This window comes from Micromys minutus (assembly GCF_963924665.1).
Source record: "Micromys minutus genome assembly, chromosome: 19".
Lineage (NCBI taxonomy): Eukaryota > Metazoa > Chordata > Mammalia > Rodentia > Muridae > Micromys > Micromys minutus.
Window position 1 is genome coordinate 34,665,954 of NC_137954.1, and position 21,841 is coordinate 34,687,794.

General features: G+C 45.7%; 2 protein-coding genes across 2 annotated transcripts in view; both read left to right on the forward strand.

The window, feature by feature from the left end:
• PSMD1 (proteasome 26S subunit, non-ATPase 1) overlaps positions 1–303 on the forward strand; it is a 70,285-nt gene extending 69,982 nt beyond the window's left edge. Inside the window, exon 25 of the mRNA XM_080933389.1 lies at positions 102–303. The gene's annotated coding sequence lies outside the window, so the exon portion shown is untranslated. The remainder of the gene's footprint in view (positions 1–101) is intronic.
• A 14,946-nt stretch (positions 304–15,249) lies between these two features.
• The window catches only part of ARMC9 (armadillo repeat containing 9), a 119,993-nt gene continuing 113,401 nt past the window's right edge, over positions 15,250–21,841 (forward strand). The window contains exons 1-3 of the mRNA XM_080932795.1: positions 15,250–15,295; positions 18,307–18,394; positions 21,453–21,581. Coding sequence (XP_080788921.1) covers positions 18,344–18,394; positions 21,453–21,581 — 180 coding nt within the window. The 5' untranslated portion in view covers positions 15,250–15,295; positions 18,307–18,343. The remainder of the gene's footprint in view (positions 15,296–18,306; positions 18,395–21,452; positions 21,582–21,841) is intronic.

Genomic DNA, 21,841 nt, shown 5'->3' on the forward strand with positions numbered 1-21,841 from the left:
GGCCTGCAGATGCCAAGCAGGAAGTGGGTTTAGATTTCAAGTAGTAATTAAATAGTTTGAATAAAGGACAATGCCAGCTTCTGCCACTTTGGCTTTTCCAGGATCCCACCTGCTCAGCTGTAGATGACTGTCCTGGCACACTGAAATGTCATGAGGGAAGCCGTGCTGAGACCTGCTCGATCCACACATCATTGCCTACACTGACATAAAGAACCTGTGTCCTGGGTCTTTGGTTGAGAAGAAGATATACGACTGTTCAGTGTTCTCTTTCACAAAATTTGGTTTTCAAATAAATATATTAAAATCTCCACATTGACAAGACCTGAGTTGATTTTGTTCCTTGTTGTTTTGTTTTTTTATGGATATACCACCATACACTAATAGGCCTGATGGCACCTGCCTATAACCCCAGCACTTAGCTGAAGCAGGAGAGCTTTGGTTCTTTGACTTAAATGTAGGAGATTGTTTTGTAGAAACTCTTTGTGGCAGTGCTGGAGACAGAACCTAGAGTTTTCTGCATACTAGGCAAGTGTTCTACCACTGAGCTATAAGCTGTATCCCCAGCCCAAAAGACAGCTATTTATATCTGGAGGGAAATGAATAAACAGTTCTAGAGAGAGGTCAGCCCTAATGCACTCTGTCCAGTCTAAAGGTTACTGATTCCCAAGGACGGTTCCACACAGTTAATTTCATTGTATCCTCTGCATGGTAAACTCCTGTTTCCTCAATATCAGATGATTCTATAAAAGAAATTATCTAATTGTCTAGCCTTTCATTAGCTATGCCCTTCCTGTTTAAGCTCTTCATGTTGCTTGCATTTCAGACAGTTATGTTTTACATTTCCCTTTGTTTCTGAAATGATCAAAAACCAGAAGTATCTTGGATGCCATCATCCAATACAGTAGTCTGGGAAGAGGTAGTATTTTCACCAGCCTGACGAAATAGCCAAGTTAAGGTAGAAAGCATGTGGCAGCTTTAAAGTGCAGGTTACAATGTAAAAATGGTCATTTGGATCAAGAGACTATCTCTTGGTGGATTTTGGGGGTTTCCCCATAGATTTCCTGGTGAATGTATAGTGCTGAGAGCTGTCAGAGGACTAAAGTCACATGTGGACAGGGTAGGAGTTAGAAGTTGGGGGCTTGGTACAAGAAATGAAAGAGGGAAGGCAGAGATTCTGCCTGCATGTTATTAGGTCTCATCTTTCCGGGGTGAAAGGCCGGTTGGGCTACATAACAGGAGGTGGAAATAGGTGACTGATTTATAACCCTAACCTCTACAAGTTTGTAGATAAAGGACTCCTGCCTTTTAAAACTCCTTCATGAACCAGGTCCTTCCATCCCAGGAAGAGGCTGAGGCTTGGGTTAGAAACGTCAAGGCTACCTTCGACTACATCGCAAGACCCCTGACTGGGAAGCAGAGAGAAACCCTCGCCATCACTCCTATGATGTGCTCTAGTTCTCCAGGCTTAAGTCTCCCCTTCATTTCACAGGTTGGACAAGTGGTCTCAATTTGGACAACTTGTTATTTGGGGATTTGTTGGCACTTGGACAGGTCCTACCAGCTCTGACCTCTATAACTGCTAGTCCTCAGAGTTGTCCTATGGTCCTCTGAATCTCCTTTGTCTAAGCAATATTCCTATCCCACACTTTGTGCTGATGAAAGGAGTATCCGAACCCCTCTCATGATCCTGACGTTACCTCCAGCTTCTGCAGCAAGGCATCCTCATCTGGGCTGTCTCATGAGCGTAGATAGCATATCCAAGCACATTTATACCCAGCCTTCTCTGCTGCTTTGAGCTGATATCCACACCAGAGGCCCAGCTTTCACCGGTGACTACAACTCCACTCCTTCACTACTCACTACTCCAGACTCAGCACACTCTAATCCTTTCTCCAAATCCAGCTTTGTAAATCCTGTTAGTCAGCTTAAAAGCTTGCTGAATAAGCTCCACATCATCTGTTATATGAGCATCTGTCCAAGGCCCTCGGCTGCTCATCTCTACAACCTCTCATTTGCTTTAGTGCCTTCCCAGTCTCTGTCACCTGACCTTCGTCTATACCATTGCTTCTACCTCAATGTACAACGCTTTGGACGTAACTATTAAATGTGGGACTTGGGCCAGAAATCCCACACAGATCCCTGGTCAGAGATGGGAGTGACTTCTGCTGCCTCTGCTGCTGGGTCCACCTTGCCCTGTTTCCACCACTGCCATGAGGCACCGTAACAGTCTGAACCATGCCAGCAAGAGGCTCTGGCACAGGGTGCAAGAAGCTTCAGGAGAAGTAATATCTTCTCAGACAGCGGTGTTAATAGCTCTTAAAACAAAGGCTCTCAGATGGTGGAATGATTCTTGTACAACTTTACTCTTGAGCAACCCCCACCCCCATATATATACAGTTTTTTAAATGGTTCAGAGTCTTAATAACAGGTACTTCCTATTAGCTTGGCCCAAGGGCTTGGAAAGACCTTGTCTACATATTCCGGGGTGGTCCTGTTTCTGCCTAGAGCTTACGTGACCTGTGGTCATAACTGGAGGAGGGACTTGGGGTATGGCTGATCTGGCTGGAGTCCACGTCACATTCTCCTGCAGAAGAGGGACTTGGGGCATGGCTGATACCCCAAGAGGCAGTGTGGTGCTTATGTTGGCCTGAAGATTCCTGATTCTCAGGAGACTAGGAAGCTTCCTACCGTCTCACTTATTGTTCTCAGGGCTTCACTTATCTCAGGGTACTTCTCACTGCCTAACTGCTCCACAATTAGACTCTTTCGAAAGAGAGAAAGGAAGAGACTTATGGAGGCTAGAAGCACCCAATTCCCCAGGAACTAGAGTTAGAAGCACTTGTGAACTGTCTGAGTGGTGCTGGGATTTGAACTTGTGTCCTCTACAAGAATGATACATACTCTTAACTGCTGAGCCATCTCTCCAGCCCAACTCTACTGTTTCACCTCTAGAGCCAGTAGATATTGCAGATGGCTCTTGACTCACATTGGTTTGTATTTGGTAAGTCTGATAAATTGGATATTTTTTTTCTACGTCTACTGTACAATGTAGGTTAGCAACACAAGACCACCCAGGAGACCCAGTTGTCTGCCTTGGTGCCTGCATGGTTCACTGCTACCACCCAGAGGGTTGGACTACACGTCACCAGCTCAGGGAAGAGCCACGGTCAAATGAACAGTACAGCTATATTGAATACCTATCACTCTCACATAAAATCAAGGTGTTAAGCCAAATTTATATGCCAAGGACCATCTTCAGTAGTTTAGGTGTTTTTGGAAACTTCCTCTAGGAAGCCATCCCTGATTTTTTCCACCAAGTTAGTGCCATGTCTTCACAGTGTGTCATCGTCCATTGCCTTGATCCTAACGCCTCACTTTTGTCTTCTGTTGTCCGTTAAGACCTTTGGCATTTGTCTTATCTCACCATAAACTCAGCAATCCACCTGTCACGCTTCCCAAATGTTATACTAGAACTTCAAACCTATTCCACCATGTCCAAGAGTCCCAGCGCTAAGAATGGCAATTGGCTGGGCATGGTGAGTTGGATCTCTGAGTTGAGGCCAGCCTGATCCACAGATAGATGCTGGTGGATGGAAAGAATGGTAATTGGAACTGGCCACATGCCTTTAATCGAAGCACTAGGGGAGGCAGAGGCAAGGTGCAGAGCTATGAGTTCAAGGATAGCGAGGGCTGTGTAGAGCCTGTCTCACAAAACAAGCGAACAGATGGCTAGAACAGAGCACAGCTGAGTACTGACAGTAAACTGGAGTCCCATGAGCACAGATGATGACATTCATCTGCCCTGAAGCCACCTTCCCCAGGGGCTTCAACCTTCCATGCCGTTTCTCCTGCGGTGAATGAATGTTTCTACTGAAGACTGGCTTTCATTTGGTTTTGTTCTTGAAGAACCCTGGCTTTTCCCTGCACGTGCAGATGGTGTCTGTGGAGATGATGGGAAGAAATGAACAAAGATACTTTTCTGGCCTCATGCCTCTTCAAGCTTATATCTGCCATCATTGTGATCATTGTGAGACACTGCCACTTTCCCTAAGCAAGCGGTTGGAGAAAGATGTTTATGAGTTGGTTTTGATTCTCTCCTTCAGCCTGTGGGCCCAGGGGGTCAAGCTCAGGTTTCCGGGTTTAGTGACAAGTGCCTTTCCAAGCCCAACCATCTCCAAGTAAGCTTTTATGTACTTGCCTGAGCAACATATTGCTCATTTTTTAAACAGTAGGCAGGGCCTGGAGAGATGGCTCAGAAGCTAAAAGCACCGGCTGCTTTTTCAAAGGCCCTGAGTTAAAGCCTCAGCAGCCACATGGCAGCTCACAGCTGTCTGTAACTCCATTTCTAGGGCACCTGACACCCTCTTCTTCCCCGCCTCCCCCCAGGTACCAAACACATAAGCACCTGCAGGCAAAGCACCCACACATAAAAAACAAAAGTAAATTAAGCAATGGGCAAATGGGGTATATTATCTAGGAATGTCATTTTTAGATAGGAGAGAGAATTGTACAAAGCATGTTATTAAAGGGGTGCAGCGAGAAAGTGGGGAGTCATGACAGGTCAGCATACTCAGTGGGGTACCAAGAGGCCTGTTCTCCCAGCAGGCCTACCCTGTCTGCAAAGCACTCAGCCTCTACCCTATAAAGTCATATAAGGACTGAGCAGGCAGAGAAAACGTATAACCTCCCATCTAGCCAAGTTGACTGCTTCCGGAAACAGTGTACATGGGTAGAGGGCTGGGACTGAGATGCCCCCTTCCAGGGATTAAACTGGGATTAAGATACCCCATTTCAGAGCCTAGACTCTGCTGCACTCCCTTTTGAGACACTACCAGCTGGAGGCAGACTCTGGGTTTGCTCTGGAACAAGGCAGACTTTCAAATGCAAATAAGGAAACTCTTTCACTACAATCTGTTACTTGACCCCAAGATGGGTGCATACATTCCTATGAACAGATGGTTATGGTTCTGGAAAAATGTGAATCAGGACATTAGAATGCTGGGAACCCTTAGGGCCAGAATGAGGATTAGAGAGGGTCCCTTATCTTGGCTTTTTTCCCCTACACCTGGTTCTGGGTTTGTCAAGGGCTGGTGTCAATGGTGAAAGGCCTGTGCCAGAGACACAACTAGTCAAAGGTCTAGTTAGCTCAAGTAGGCTTTCTGGCCAAGATAGAGACTGATGCTACAGGGGCCAGGCGACATCACATGCCGCTCTTCTCAGGGCCCTTGGATGCAGCCGCGGGTTTGTTAGTGCCCTCATCTCCCCAGAACGCTGAAGTCACTTCCTTGCCCCCGCTCAGCTTCAGCCTCCTGGGTTCTTCTGTGAGAAGGCTGGGAAGAAACCGGCCGACGCTTCCTTTCACTGTTGTTCTTGGAGCTCAAAATGTTTATTCCCTAACCTTTGGATAGTTCGCTCAGGGAGGGACCATCATGACTGGGCAGAAGGGAAATGGAGGCACAGGTCAGGGTGGCGACTCATCCGAGTCATCCTGTATCACACATGCTGCTCTAGGTAGAAACCTGGGTCCAGGTTGTGTCAAGACAGAAGAGGGTCCCAGCAACCAGCTGAGCCGTATTCCTTGTCCCCTAGTGCCTCCCCCACCCACCTGGAGGACACTGACCTGAGCCAGGCCCTGTAGCTACTACCAAAAGAAGCAGGATCTGTAGGTCTCTGCTGGACTGCCTCGGCACCATCTCCCTTGATTTAGGGTCTGTGTCCCGGTCCAGCTCTGCTTTTAAGCGAAACAACCAAGAAGAGCATCTTTGTAGACACAGGGGCCTTAGCCACCCCAGAGCATGGGGATTTTAGGACGTCAAGGGCAAGATCTTCAGCGACCATGGAGGCCCTGGAAGATCCTGGTGGATCCTTTTGTTCCCTGACACTCGTGAGTTACACAAAGAGGACTGGCTGTTCCTCAGTCTCAACCCACGACGAGAGGACAGCCGTTCTGCCCCTTGCATTTTAAGTCTATCTGAAATGTTCTGTGCCCACCCAAAGACGCCTGGATCTCCCAAGCCTGTCTGTCTGTCCTTCTGTGAGTTTAGGCTGGGAAGGAACGTGACCTCAGGCTGGAGAGGCCCTGTTAAGGGATGCTAGATGGGCTTGGCAGCAGGGTGGAGGGGCCCCGAATCGTCAAAGCTAGCAGAGGTCTGGATGGGAGGAAAACATAGCGCGGATTCCAGCTTCATTTTCTGGGAACGCCTCTGCCTCCAGACCGCCAGGCTAGCGAGCCAAACACGGGTTCCTGGAAATGAACGCCGGGGAAAGGTGGAGTGGGATAGGATGGTTGTTTCCCAAGACCCCACCAAGAGCCCCGCTGGCCCCGTCCTTCCCAGATCCGAGGTCACGGCAGAAACACCCCAAATGTCAGGCCACAGGGCTAATCTCCCGTCTCTAGCTGAGTGCAATCTCGGTGGGTGGCGGCAGAGGGGCCAGGCTGGGAGTGTTTTACCCTGAAGGGCAGCGGATGCTCTTTGCACCACCTGCCGGTCGGTCTGCAGCCCCACCGGGCTTGTCCGCCACAGTCCCCGCCCAGGAGCCCTCCTTAGACAGACCAGCCAGCCAAGTTCTAAGTTCTCTCCAAGCTACATGTGGAGAACCAGTCCAGGGTCGGTTCTTTTGATTTCTTTGCTCACCAGGTCCATAGTTTTATATTCAGGGACCTGTCCACATCAGAGGCATAGTCCTGGGGTCTAGAAGATGTTTTACATTTTACCTCTGACCACAGGTTCAGGCAGGTTCCTGAGACAACCAGTATAGCTAGGGAAGTGAACGTTAATATACCTTTCTTTTCCTGTTTATCGTTAGACTAATCGTTTCCTCATCAACTCAGTTGTCACGTTTCAGGCCATTTCAGATCAGCTGTGAGTCCACTCCGTAAACAACCATCATAATATAAAAGTAGGTATGGGGAAAGTAAGACCTACATCCAGAGGAGAGGCTCCCCCCAAAAGGCTGTTACGAGCAGTTTTTTATACTCTTTAGAAGTACAGATTACACCAGCAAGGTTATGATTTAAATTCATTGGCTAAGCGTATTAGCTTTTGAATCTATTGGCTAGCAATTTATTGTCAAGCCATAGAATCAGAGGGTCAGGTGACTATCAGTCAGCACATTCTTCGGTTTTTCAAAAATGTTCCTGCTCCTCCCAAGAACTGGGGGTGGAGAATGGAACTTGGCCTAGCCTTGACTTGAGGCAGTGGGATTTAGTCTGGCGAAAGCCCCTAGGATCCTTCAAAATAAATCTTTATAAAAAATTATAAATACATGAATCTTTAAAAAAGTGAGAAGAAAATATGCTTTTGAGAGAGAGAGAGAGAGAGAGAGAGAGAGAGAGTGCGCACTCTGGTCTCCCAGGAGCTCAGAGTTCAGTTCCCAGCCCCCTTATTAGCAGTTCACATCTGTCTGTAATTCCAGCTCCAGGGGATTAGGTGCCCTTTTTCTTGCCTTTACATGCATATGCCATACACTTACACAGACACAGGTACATAACTAAAAATAAATCTGTTAAAAAAAAAAAAAAGAGATGAAGCTATCCTTGAATTATTTCCCAACAGAAACAGAGAACCATTTCCCAACACCCACTGCCCCCTTCGCGTGCCCCCATAGATTGCTCAGAGTTGGGGCCACAGAAGGCAAAAGACTGGTGGTTTTCCAGCCCCTGGATGCAGAGCCTTTAATGTCCAGCATGTAGCTCAAGATGTTGGCTGAAGTGTTCTGCTTATTGTAAGGAATTACTCTAAGGTCGAGTTTTTCCCAGCAGCAGTGTCTTGATAATCTTGATAATCCTAGAACCCGAGAAATGGGTTTATAAGGACTCATTAAAGTAGTTTTTCTTCTGAATATATTTGAAGTTTTTATGATTAATGTTTTGAGGACATTTCTTGGGCCCACTGTTAGGATTTGTCCTGCTCTGAGAAAGGTCAGGCAAAAACCTGTAAAGCAAATGAGTGCTTTGGCCCATTCTAAGGGGGGGGGGGTGTCTGAGCCATGGAACAGTGAGGACAGAGATACTCCAGCACTGGGCAGAGGAAATTGCAAGTCTCAGTGGTTAGGGGGCTGGAGATATGGCTTGAGGGTTATAAGCACTTACTGCTTTTTGAGAGGACCCAGGTTCTGTTCCTGGTACCCATATATGACAACTTACACCTTCTATAAATCCCATTCAGGGTACCCAACACCCTCTTCTAGCCTCTTCTGGTTCCTGTATGTACATGGTGCACATATGCACACAGGCCAACACATACATACATATAAAATAAGAGACAGGACCAGCAAGATGGCTCTGCAGATAAAGATGCTGGCTACCAAGCCTTCCTACCTGAATGATTTGAGTTTGATCCCCGAAGTCCACATGTGGAAAGAGAGATCCAACTCCTGCAAGTTGTTCTCTCTCTCTCTCTCTCTCTCTCTCTCTCTCTCTCTCTCTCTCACACACACACACACACACACACACACACACACACACACGGTTCTGAAGCTGACCCAGATCCTTGAGAACTTAAGCTGCTGCCAAGAAGCCTCTCCTGGACAGAGACTGGGTAACAGTGCTTGCTGCTGATCCAGAAGACCTGGGTTTGCCTCACTACTGCATGTAACTCCGGATCTAGGGACTCAGCCAACCTCTTCTGGGCTCTATGACTCCTGAACACACATGATATATGATATATATTCACACAGACATACCCAAAAATAGGAACAAAAATAAATCTTAAAAATAAAAATCGAGGGGTCTGGAGAGATGGCTCAGTGGTTAAGAGCTCTGACTGCTCTTCTAAAGGTCCTGAGTTCACAACCATCTGTAATGGGATCTGATGCCCTCTTCTGGTGTGTCTGAAGATAGCTACAGTGCACTCATATACATAAAAATATCTAAAAAAATGTATTAAAAAAACCCCAAAAATCAATAATAAAAATTAAAATAAACAAATTTTAAAAAATTGAATCCTCCATTACAGAAGCCACTTTGAGTTCATTCACACATTGTAATAAGTAGGCTTTGGTCTCAGATATACACCCTCCACTCTTCCCGACCCTCCCATCTCCTAATCCCATGGGCTTTCCTAGGTGATAGGCGTGTCTGTGCTCTGCAGGCTCCTGGCTAGAGACTGGCCACCAGAAAGAGAAACCCATAATTAGAGGCTGGGAGCTTTCCACAATTAATAGGAAGGCAGCCTCCATAAAAAGTCCTGACTTCTCAGCAAGGCAGTGGTGGTGGCTTCACACTTTTAATCCCAGTACTTGGGAAGTAGAGGCAGGTGAATTTTTGAGTTCCAGGCCAGCCAGGGCTACACAGAGAAACCCTGTCTAGAAAAACTAAGAAAAACAATTCCCATATTCCTACTTCTGACTGTTGAACCATGCAGGGGTTTGCAAGGGGCACCTGTCTTTACCTTGCCCATGTTCCTACATATAACCTTCTATTTATCTATACCCTTATCAATGTTCTTTATAATGAGCCAGTAAACATGTTTCCCTGAATTTAATGAGCCATCCTAGCAGACTGATAGAACCCAGGAGTGAGTCCAGAGAACCTTGATTTATAGTCGTTTGGTGAAAGCACAGGCGATAACCTATTAGGTATGTGATTGGCATCTGAACTCTGGAGGCATTCTTGTAGCCTGAGCCCTTGCCTTGTGGATATGACTGCAGCTCCAGGTGTCTACTCTCAGACCTGAATTAGGTCACACACAGCTTGTGTCTGCCTGGAATTACTATATATATATATATACATATATATGGAAAGCCTCCACACAGCTAGGGTTGGAAGTGAAATAATGGGTTACTTGTATTATAAACAAAACTCGTCTCTTTTGCCATTTGAAAGACATATGCATAAATCGTGCTTTTACTAGCTAGGTCTCTTTTGGTTTCAGTAGAAACTCAGTTTGAACCAGTTTCTGGAAAAAGCAACAGTGTAGATCACAGGTTGTTGGAGATAGTGTGGCTCACAGAATGGATGGAGGAGCTGCCAGAATGGCAGCAGCTCCAGGACCCCGGGGCCTGGGTCCAGGGACCTGTCAATCCCAAAGATGGGAGAAACCACAGACCCCAAACATCATGGCCACATTAATTAAAGTAAAAAATTAATTAAAATGAGCTTTTTTTATATTTGTGTCCGCAGGCTTCCTCCCCTTAAGGCAGGATTTGAGAGTCTGCCTTGGAGAAAGTTTATGAGGAAGACAAACTCAGAGGTAGGGTGTTTCCAAAGAAGGGTTTGGTGGGCAAATAGGACAGGGGCTTGGCCACAGGATCAGAACACAAGCATAGCAAGTTAGGCCTGAGGACCTCCTCAAATAAAGACATGGTTGCAAAGGTGGGCATAGCAACATAGTTATAACAAGGTACTCATCAGTGGTCATATAACCTTTTGAAACAAAGGTAGGGTTGCAAGATGGTTATAAACAACTTTTTGAAACAAAGTCGTGATTGCCATTCCTGGAGCATGCGGTACAGAATCATCTGTAGTTAAGGTTCCAAGTGAGGCATAGCCCAATGCTTGGGAAATAGAGGTTTAATCATTAACAGGAATGAACCTAGTTTGTCTTTACTAGGAGATGGCTTTTAAACCCAAGATAAAGGCAGGCTTGTTCTCCAGACTCCTCCCTGGGTGATGGTTTATCTTTTCTCAAGCTTTTCTACATGATGAAGAACATGACTGTGGACCTCCCTAGGTGCCATTTTACAATGGCATGATCACACTTCAGTAGAAAGATCCCTAGGAAGAGCGTTTACTGACTCTGTTTGGACTTGTTCAAATAGGCCACGTGCTTCTTCTGAACCGATTTCTGTGGCAAAGGGATGGAGTAAATTTAGTTCAGATGAGCACAGAACCTGCTCGTCTCTGTGCTCAGGGAGTGGGGATGAGTTGGATGTGTTACTGCTCTAAAACAGTTCAGTCCCAGAGTTTGAGCTGGCCCCAGTTGCCCTATGACAGGAGAATGTGGCAGACTGATCCCGTTTTTTTTTTTTTTTTTTTTTTTTTTTTTTTTTTTTTTTTTTTTTTTTTTTTACCGGAGATTTACTGAAAGAAATATGACTTGCAGCAATCTCAGGCAGCACTCTACAACTTGGGTCAACTGACCGGGCTTCCTACAGCAGACAGGACAAAGGTGACCTCATTCAAGCTGGAATGTACCTGGTTTATCTCAAGCCAGTATCAAAGAGCCAGGCATATTCCTGGCACCAGGGTCCAGTCCTCCAGTCCTCCATACCACCGTGTGGATTTGACTATTTATGGTATGCTGAGAAACTATTTGTGGGAAACCAACCAGGATTACTCAAGGGTAATCGTGACAGCTATAACTCAACATGGCTGCTATCAAATTACATTGAATCCATCGTTGCCAACCTAGAGAGGCGTGCTTGACCCAGCTTCCCATTCTGTGTCTCCTAGTTGATTAGTGAAACTTAGAAACCAGTCAGGAATAAACATTTCTGGGTCTTCTACTGAGGGTTAAACCATCCCAACCATAAATCATCCCACCCTTTCCTCTATGCAAGTCTTAGGTGGAGCCACAACTATTGCAAACCAAACAATCTTCTTTTTTTTTTTTTTTTTAAGATTTATTTATTTATTTCATGTATATGAGTACACTGTAGCTGACTTCAGACACACCAGAAGAGGGCGCCAGATCCCATTACAGATGATTGCGAGCCACCATGTAGTTGCTGGGAATTGAACTCAGGACCTCTGGAAGAGCAGTCAGTGCTCTTAACCACTGAGCCATCTCTCCAGCCCCCAAACAATCTTCTTAACTGTCCAGTTTTTATCTTTGACAAAATGGACTACATAATGTAGAGCCTTCTGGGGCTAAAGAGATGGCTTGTTAGGAGAACTTCCAGAGGACAAGGGTTCGATTTCCCACACCTACATAGCAGCTTACAACCATCAGCACTTATAGTTTCAGGATATCTAGTACCTTCTTCTGGCCTCCGAGGGTACTGCATGCACCAGGTATGAAAACATACATGCAAGCCAAAGAAAAATACTTGTAAAAAAGGGGGGGGGGGCTGGAGAGATAGCACAGTGGTTAGGAGCACCGACTGTTCTTCCAGAGGTCCTGAGTTCAAATCCCAGCAACCTCATGGTGGGTCACAACCATCTGTAATGAGATCTTGTTGCAGTAAATATTAAAGATGAATCTGTTGCTACTGGTCCCAAAGTCTCACTCTGCCGGAGTCGCTCCAGTGTTGAGCTATGTGCCCAGCCTCTTTCTCAACCACACGATCCACTCCACCCACACTGTCTGCTTTTGATCCAGGTGGTCCACAACCACCCCAGCATGCTGTTTTCACTCACTTTCCCTCAGTAGGTTGTTGTCACACTTAGCACACACAGATCCCAGCTCTGCAGCAGGTTTTGTGCGTCACACCACTACACCCTCTTTTGAACTCAATTAAGTCTCCACATTAAAGAACACACCAAAATACTCCAATCCAATTGGTATGATATAATTTGCCCACCTAGACAAGTCATATCATCCTGTACAATTCCATCCCTTATAAAATATTCATAACAACCTGTATTAATGTAGAGGTTCGCAGAGAGGAACATCTACGTCTGCCTCCACGTTGCTTCCTCGGCCTTCCTCCTGATTCTCCTTCCTTCTTCCTCTCTCCTGCCTTACAAAAACTTTGTCCCCACCACAATCTCTACTGTCCAACCATGTATCGCCTTGACATCAACCTCCAAGACTACAAGATCTGATACCCTCTCCTGGTGTGTCTGAAGACAGCTATAGTAATGTCTATATATATAGTAAAGTATATATATATAGTAATAATATATATATATATATATATATCTTTAAAATAAAATAACCTTTAGGAAAGAGAGATGACTTAGTTATTAAAAGCTTCCAGAGGATCCAGATTCCAGTCTCATAACCACTTGATGGCTCCCAACCATCTGTAATTCCAGTTTCTGGGGATCTGATGCCCTCTTCTGGACACCACAAGCACTGCATACACATGGTGCGCATAAGGGACAAGGACATGCAAAGATAAATGAATGTAAACATTTTGTTTGTTGAGACAGGGCTTCTCTGTATAATACTGGCTGTTGTGCAATTCACTCTAAACCAGGATGGACTGGAACTCATAAATCTGCCTGCCTCTGCCTCCTAAGTGCTGGATAAAGGTGTGCACCACCATTGCCTGGCAACAAGTAAATGTTCAATAATAATTTTAAAATGTCTAAAAGGGGGGAGGTCCTCAGAACTCACAGAGCTGGGGAGAGCGAGTCTAACTCAAGCATTTGTGCCTCTGAGCTCTGGCCAACAGAAAAACCTCCAGGGAGCAGAGAGTTCAGGCTGTAGGAAGATGGCTCAGTTGGCAAACTGGCTGCTGTAAAAGAGTGAAGTATTTCCATCACACACACAGAAGCCAGGTCTGCTAGTGTGCCTCTGTATCCCTACTGGGGGAGGGGAGCAGAGTTAAAAACTGCCCTACAGCTCTGTGATGGTTTGTATATGCTCAGCCCAGGGAGTGGCACTATTAGAGGTGTGGCCTTGTTGGAGTAGGTGTGTCGCTATGGGTGTGGGCTATAAGTTTCTCATTCTAGCTGCTTGGAAGTCAGTATTCTGCTAGCAGCCTTCAGATGAGGATGTAGTATTCTTAGTTCCTCCTGCACTGTGCCTGCCTGGATGCTGCCATGTTCCCATCTTGGTGATACTGGACTAAACCTCTGAACCTGTAAACCAGTCCCAATTAAATGTTGTCTTTGTAAGAGTTGCCTTGGTCATGGTGTCTGTTCACAGCAATAAAACCCTAATTAAGATGAGCTAGCTCATTGGCCAGTCTAACCAAATTGATAAATTTCAGGTTCACCGAGAGACCTTGTCTCAAACAAATAAAATGAAAAACAATAAAAGAAGGTATTTTTATGTTCATCTTTGGCCTCCAGATTCACCTGAAAACACATGTACACACATGCACATAGACCACACACACACAAACACAGGCAAGAAACACATGGAACCTTCCAGAGTTTATCACTTCTAGATGTGTTTGCCTGACTTCTGGGATTTGAGTTGCAGGATATTTAAGAGGAAGAGTGGACAGTTTTATCTGGGTCCTTGGCAGAACACAAGGATGAGGTATTTCAGAAAACAAGAGGGTGGGATGTTAACTGTGGCTGTTTTGCAGGTGCACAGAATTCTGGTAAAGCATAAATGTTAGCCCATAAAACACAGAGCCCATTATCCCTCCTGTAGACACAAGAATCAAAGAACCTATATGGCTCACTTAGTATGATGCTGGGCACAAATATGGTGTATTTAGCAAATAAAAATGTGTCCCCATATATACACAATAGAATATTGCAATACTGCTGATATACTCATGACGAAGTTACCTGAAATTTAAAGAAACTTGGATGTTCTACATTTCATCTATTAACCCTTGGCACACAATTATACTAACAATAAGTATTAACTGAGAATACATCTAGGGGAAATTATATTCAAGCTATAGTGCCTAGACAGGACATAGTACTCCTTCTAAATACAGCCTTAGTTAAGAGACATCCTAACTCACAAAGGTATTGACAGGGCAGAGAGCTCAGGAGATGAGGCCTCCGATCATTCTAGAGCTTCTTCAAAGACGAGGGCACCTCCCGTCTCCTCTGGACAGTCTATAGCCCTGGGAGACTCCAGCTTTTTTAAGGTCTGGAAAGTGATAATAGAGAGAAAGACTTCTACCACAAAGCCTCAGCACTCCGAGGGGAGGGGAAAGTGTTATTTTCTTGCCTTAACCTGACTTTGGACCAGAGAAGGAAGAGTAGAGTAGTAGTTCGGAATACACTCAAGGCGGTGGGCTGGGCAGAACTCTGGGCAGTATTTAATGCACGCTCATGCACTAAATAGGCCCCGGGAAATCAAACCCCTGCCGTCCTGCTTGGAGGAACGTGCCTTTAGCTCTAAGCCATCTCGCCGGCCTTCGAACTTGTTTTGTTTTACAAACCTAAAATTCACACGGGAAAGACAAAAGTGTCTCTAATAATCCATGGAAGATTCTGTCTTAGATGGACGTGTGGTGCTCAGATCTTAAAACAGGCAGATCCGAGCTACCGTCCGTCTGCAGCTAGGCTAAGGACGCCACACGACTAGGTACAGCCTCACTTCCGGCACTGACCACGTAGGGTACAGCTCACTCTCTCTCCCAGGATGCTTTGCATTGTCCTTGCCCTGCAAGATTGGCCGGGTCGTCTCACGTGACTTCGGCTAGCGGTAGCAGTTGCCCGGGTGACGGCGGGCGAGCTGGCGGTCGGAGTGAGAGCACAGCCCCGCAGCAGGTAAGCGAGGCCCTCCTTGCGGCTGGACCCTTGGCGCAGGCCTGGGATCATCGATCGCCTGGAGGGCTCGCCTTGTCGGTCCCAGTTCCTCCCTGGCCAGGGCCCGAGGCGGCCGCCTGAGCATCCCATCGCTTTCCCCAGGAGCCCCTGACTCCGCTGCGGTGGAGCAGACATTGAATAGCCCCGGGCCTTCTCGCTGAGCATTGGCAGCACTATCTCGTGGCCTGGGGCATTTAGGTCCCATTCTCCCCATAGTTTTCATTAGTAGTTTTTCTTCCCAGAGCCCAGGACACTCAGACTTCACTGAATCTAAATGGAAGCATGATACTTGTAGGACAAAAACTCATCTTCTCCTTATCCAGCCAGTTGTAGGCCTGAATGGAGAGATGTCCTCGTCACCGCATGCCAAAACACTATGAACAGTTTGCTTCTTTCTCCACAAAGTAGATCCTTAGCCCAGAGTTTGGACTAAGTTAACCGAGCTAAGGATGTCTCTAAGGACATCTATCCAACACAGAGGGTTCAGGGGTTACCTTGAACTCACAAGAGATGTACACGTGCTGACCGAGCCTGATGACTTGAAATAAATCCCAGGATCCACACATTAGAAGGTGAGAACCAACTCCTGCATACTCTCCTGCAGTATCAGCATAGATTTAATTCTAGCTCTGGAGAGGCTGTGGGTTTGCTCTTGTTGTGGGGGAGACTGTGCTAGTTAGGATTTCTAATGCTGCGATGAAGCAATATGACCAAAAACAACATAGGGACATCTCTGTTCATCAAAGGAAATGTGGCAGGATCCCAGATGCATGAACCGATGTGGATGCCGAGGCCATGGAGGAGTGCTGCTTACTGGCTTGCTCCCTGTCTTGCTCAGCCTGTTTTAAAATGTAATTCATTAATTAACTTTTTTTTTCAAGATAAGGTTTCCCTGACTATCCTGAAAATCACTCTGTAGACCAGGGTGGCCTCAAACTCCGAGATCTGCCTGCCTTTACCTTACTAATACTGAGATTAAAGGTGTGTATTTGCCACTATACCAGGGAATCAGCAAGCAGGCTTGTTTTCACGCTCTCTGTGTCTCTGTCTCTCTGTCTGTCTCTGTCCCCCCCTAACTCCAACCTCTAAGCCATTTATTTCTCCAACCCCAGCTTACTTTTTAATAGAAGTTTCTTCACCGTTCTACTTACCTTGGCGATTTCAGCATCATGACTTGCCCACTTTCCTAATTTTGTGGGGGAGGTGGTGGTGGTGTTGAGACAGGGTTTCCCTGGTTGTCCTGGAACTCGATCTGTAGACCAGGCTGGCTTTGAACTCAGAGCCTCGCCTGCCTCTGCCTCCCAAGTGCTGGAACTAAAGGCACGAGCCACTGTTGCCCAGCTCCACTTTTCTTTATTTTCAGCATTTTCCCCCATCCTCCTTATCCGTGCACTCAGTGCTCGGAAGCTGCTTGTTCCTGTGTTGTGCCCCAAAGTGTAACTTGAAGCCTCTCTCCCGTTCAGACCACTGCCTTCTGACTTCCAGGTAACTGGACTGTGCCCCTTTTGTAGCAGTTGACACTCCTACTGCCCTCGCCTCCCCACCCCCAGCCTAGCCTGTGTCCCCTCACCATCACATTTCTTCCTTCTTGGCAGACCTCACCAGGTAACAAACAGCTCAGGCAGTGGCAAGTACCCAGAGAAAGCAGTGGTGCTGCAGACTGGTACCATCCCAAACACATCCACATAGCATCCGTGAACTCAAAATTCCTGGGCCCTTGCCACGTAGTGTGGTTCCTTCCTTCCCTTTTCTTCCAACAGTTACTCATTTCTAATGAGACGGTGACCTTGGATTTTTTTTTCCCCATTCTCTTCCTCAAATCCCCTTCCATCCAGCTCCAGGGCTGTCCAGCCCAGGGTGTCTAACGGGCATCTTGGGTCGCAGCGACACACACAGTGCTCGCCTTGAGTTATGAAGGGGATTCTGATACAGGTGCATCAGTGAGAGGACATCGAGGCCAACCAGTGGGGAGTGCTTCTGGGAATCCGCAGTGCAGGTGGCTTGGGAGTGATGGGCCAGATGGAATGTTTTCCAGAGTCTCTCTGGATGTTCCCTATTAAGCAGAGACCAAGCAAGACGTAGATGTTTGCAGGAAGAGCATCAAAGCAGACAGGACTGTGGACATGCAGGTCCTCAAGGGCAGGTATATTGTGGGCATCAATGAGTTTCTGTGTATGCTGGACCTGCATGATGCCCAGTGTGGTTCAAGTCAGCGGATCAGCTACAGATGGAGGCTTGGAGAGATGGGCCTAAGGAGTCTGCCTTCATCTGTGGGTTCCGAGAAGCACCTCCATGTGCTGGGATCACAGCATATGCATCACACCCTTCCCTCCCAATTGCCAGCACACCCAGTTTATGAGGTGCTAGAGGACGTTAATGCATATTAGTCAAACACTCTCCCAATAGAATCACAGCTCAGCTCTTCTGTTTTCTACTGTGGCTGCGAGGAATCTCTGTGAACTTGGTGCTTGAAGTAGTGCAGGCTTAGTGTCCTGAAGTTCTGCAGGCTAGAAGCCTGCAGTGAGCATTTCTGGTGGATAGCCACATAAAGTATTTGGTTAGACCTCTACCGAGGGGACTAGATTGGATGAGCATGCTAGATTCAGGCCTTGGCAGCCTGTTCCTTTCAGGACAAGCCTGAGGACAGTGCCTTCCCTCCCAGTTCCTGCCGTACCTCTTTGACTCTCAACTATATTCAGAGCCCGAAGTGACCAGTCCCTCTTTCTGCATCTTGTTACCAGTGACTCTCTTGCACTAGTAATCCAGGCTTATCTCTGTGATTAAAGGACAGCTGATTAGTTAACGCCACCTGCATCTTTAAATTCCCCCAGTCATGTGACCTTTCATTGCCCCATAGTCACAGGTTCTGGAGATTACTATGTGCATGTCTTTGGGGCCTTGTATCCTGCTCACCACAGCCACCAACTTGTGATTTCTAAGTGGTTTAAATTAACCTTTTTTTTTTCTCCTAGAGATTTCTGCTGTAAGAATTACCAGTAACAGTTCACTATGGGGGATATCCTGGCTCATGAATCTGAATTACTTGGACTAGTGAAAGAGGTAGTTATATGAAACACAAGTCACAGAAAAGCTTTTTTTTTTTTTAAAGATTATGTGTTCATGTCTGTCTGTTTGCATTGTGTGTGTGAGTGCTCACAGAGGCCATAGTGGGGCATTGGATCTCCTGGAGCTGAAGTTTCAGGCATTTGTGAGTTACCTGCTGTGGCTCCAGGGATTGGAATTCAGGTCCCCAAAGCATGTTTTTTTTAAAAATGTAGTGTGACAAGAGAGATAGCTCAAAGGTTAAGATCACTAGCTGCTCTTCCACAGGACCCCAGGTTGATTCTCACCCAAATGGGAACTTAGCATTAGTAATTCTAGTCTTGGAATCCAACACCCTTATCTGGCTTCTGTGGATAGCAGACATGGATGTGGTGAACATATGTACACGTAGGCAAATTACTCATACACATAAAAATAAAAAATGAATAAGCTCTTAAGAAGAGAATTAACGTGTAGCAGGAATAGCTTGGTGGTTAAAAGCACTGATTGTTCTTCCAAAGGACCCAGGTTTGGGTTCCAGTACGCTTATGGTGGCAAACAGCCATCTGATGCCTTCTTCTGGCTTTGTGGATGCTGCGGACATGTGTTGTTCAGATATACATGCAGACAAGTTCTTTAGCACATAACATAAAAATAAATACAATCTTTAAAGTGTAGCAGGCTTATTCATGTAATATGGCACTTGAGAGGCTTCAGCGGGTCAGTCTGGGCTTTATGCAGACATCTGGTTATCAAAACAAATTAGATGAGTAAATGACTATATAAATAAATAGTGAGGTGCAATATTTTTTCTGAATTGCATTTTTGAAAAATCATTACATGATTTTCCACTTTCTCCACTCATCTGCGTGCAAGTGTGTTGTGTTTGATTGGGTCTCATCTAGCCCAGGATGGCCTTGAAACTGATAGGGAGCCAAAGATGACCCTGAAATCCCTTTCCTCCTGCCTCTGCCTCCCCAGTGCTGGGATCCGCTTTAACTCACAGCCATTTAGATTTGCTACACTGAAAGCTCAGGAAGAACAGGACCCAGGCCGGCCCTCTGAGGTTTGGAGCTGAAAAGGTGGAGGCTGTTCTACATGGGTAAACTGTCAGATACACCTCAAGAGACACTGGGGGGAAGATGGTGTCCACTTTGGACGGGCAACTCTGTTCATGGTGGTAATGGTGAATACATTTCTATGACTGGAACCACAAGGCTAGACAGGGTCAGGGGACCCAGCCACAGTTTAGAACAGGTAAAACACCATGTGACCGATACCTACTGAAGAGCCGTTTTAGAGCATTGTTCTTGAGAGTGGGAACACTCCGCAAGGGGCTCACTGCTAACGGTTTCCAGTTTTAATGCTTTACGTTCTCCTGTGAGCAAAGCGTTATTTCTAATTCTATTTCAAATGGATCCTTGTAAACCAAAAGCTCTAGACCTCTGCCAATCACAGCAGCTTTTCTTCAGACTGCATTACTTGAGTTTCTCTTAATAATAAAGATGACAGGGCCGGAGAGATGGGTCAGTGGTTAGGAGCACATACTGCTCGCAGGGTAAACCCAGCTTTGGTTCCCAGAACCCATGTAGGGTGGCTCATAACCTATAGCTTCAGCCCCAGGAGATGTTTTTCTTTAATCTGGAATCTGTGGGCCCCTCTTTTCTATAAGTACTTGACAAAAAGATGTACATTTATGGCTTGATGTTTCAACATGTGTATTGCTTGATATGCCAATGTGATCGCTGATCAAGCTAATTAAGTACCTCCACCCCATGTTTTCTCTCATCCTTTTCTTCCTCCAACTGTGTTAAAAAAACACTTGAAATTGACTCTCCTAGCAAATTCCAAATGTGCTTCACAGTGTTATGAACTGTAGCCATCACAGTGACTGTTGGCTTACAGGCCTTTCTCATTTAGCATAAGTGAAACTTAGCTTTTGACCAGAACTGCCATTGTGCTGTCTGCTTCTGTGAGTGTGACTCTAGATTCCATGTGTGCGTGCAGTATTTGCCTGACTCTGTCTGGGCTAGCTCATCTACTTTATGTCCCCCAGTGCATCCATGTTGCCAGGGACAGGATTTCCTAAGGTTGTAATATTTTAGTGTGTAACACATTTTCTTATCCACTCATCTGTTGATCAGTATTTAGGTTCATCCTGTGTCTTTGGTGATTTGAATAATGTAGAAATACACATGTGGATAGCAGCACTCTTAGAAGTAGATTTTCTTTTTCTTTTCTTTTCTTTTTTTTTTTTAAGATTTATTTATTATATGAGTACACTGTAGCTGTTCTCAGAAACACCAGAAGAGGGCATCCGACCCCATTACAGATGGCCATGAGCCACCACATGGTCGCTGGAACCCGAACTCAGGACCTCTGGAAGTGCAGTCAGCACTCCCAACCGCTGAGCCATCTCTCCAGCCCTAGATTTTATTTTCTATATATACCTAAAATATATGCCCAAAAATGGGATAATGGGATTGCTAGATCATAGCCTAGTTCAAATTTTTTCTTGTCTTGTTACTTGACAATTGCATACATGCAAGTAATATATATTACATTTATTATTATTATTATCCCTATTATTATTATATTATTATTATTAGTTTTCTGAGGAACCTCCATAACTTTCCATCCATAGCTGGATTGGTCTCCTGTGTTACCAACAGTATAGAAGCTTCCCTTTCCTCTACTTCCTTTGTCACTGTTAGCGCTTGTCTTTTTGAAGACTTATTTCATGATTTATGTGTTTGTGTGCAGCTCTGTGCATTTGAGTGCATGTGCAGGTGGAGCCAGAAGGAGAGGTTGGTTCCTCTGGAGCTAGAGTTACAAGAAGCTGTGAGGCTCCTGATTCTGGGAATCAGACTTGATGGGAGAACATCACATGCTAAGCCATTCCCAGGCCTTGCTTTTTTGATGGCACACATTCTAGTGGGTGTGGTTTTGAGCAAAGTTCTATTGGTTTTTTTTGTATGTCTGTATTAGAGAGGATGTGTTCAGGGTATTTGACCTTTGTTTAATTACAGTATTTGGGTTTTATTTTTTTGTTCCTGATTTATATTCTGTTTTCCAGTATTTAGATTTTGCTGAATTTGAAGACACCTTGAAGACATTTTCAAAAGAATGCAAAGTTAAAGGAAAGCCACTATGCAAAACTGTCGGTGGGTCATTAAAGAAGGACTCCAAGTCTCTGGTAATCCAGGTAAGTCCTCGCCTGGCTTCAGCTGTGGAGACACTTATGCCAGTCAGAAAATTGCAAATTCTTTCATGTTAGATAAAAATAGACCCAAGGCTATGGGAGGAATGCACTAAGATCCACAGCGTCTTTTACTTCACATCAGGACAGTCGCTATCAAGAAACAACAGGGAGGGCTCGAGAGATGGCTCAGCAGTTAAGAGCACTGACTTCTTTCTCTTCTAGAGGACCCAGGTTCAATTCCCAACACCTGGTGGCTTATAACT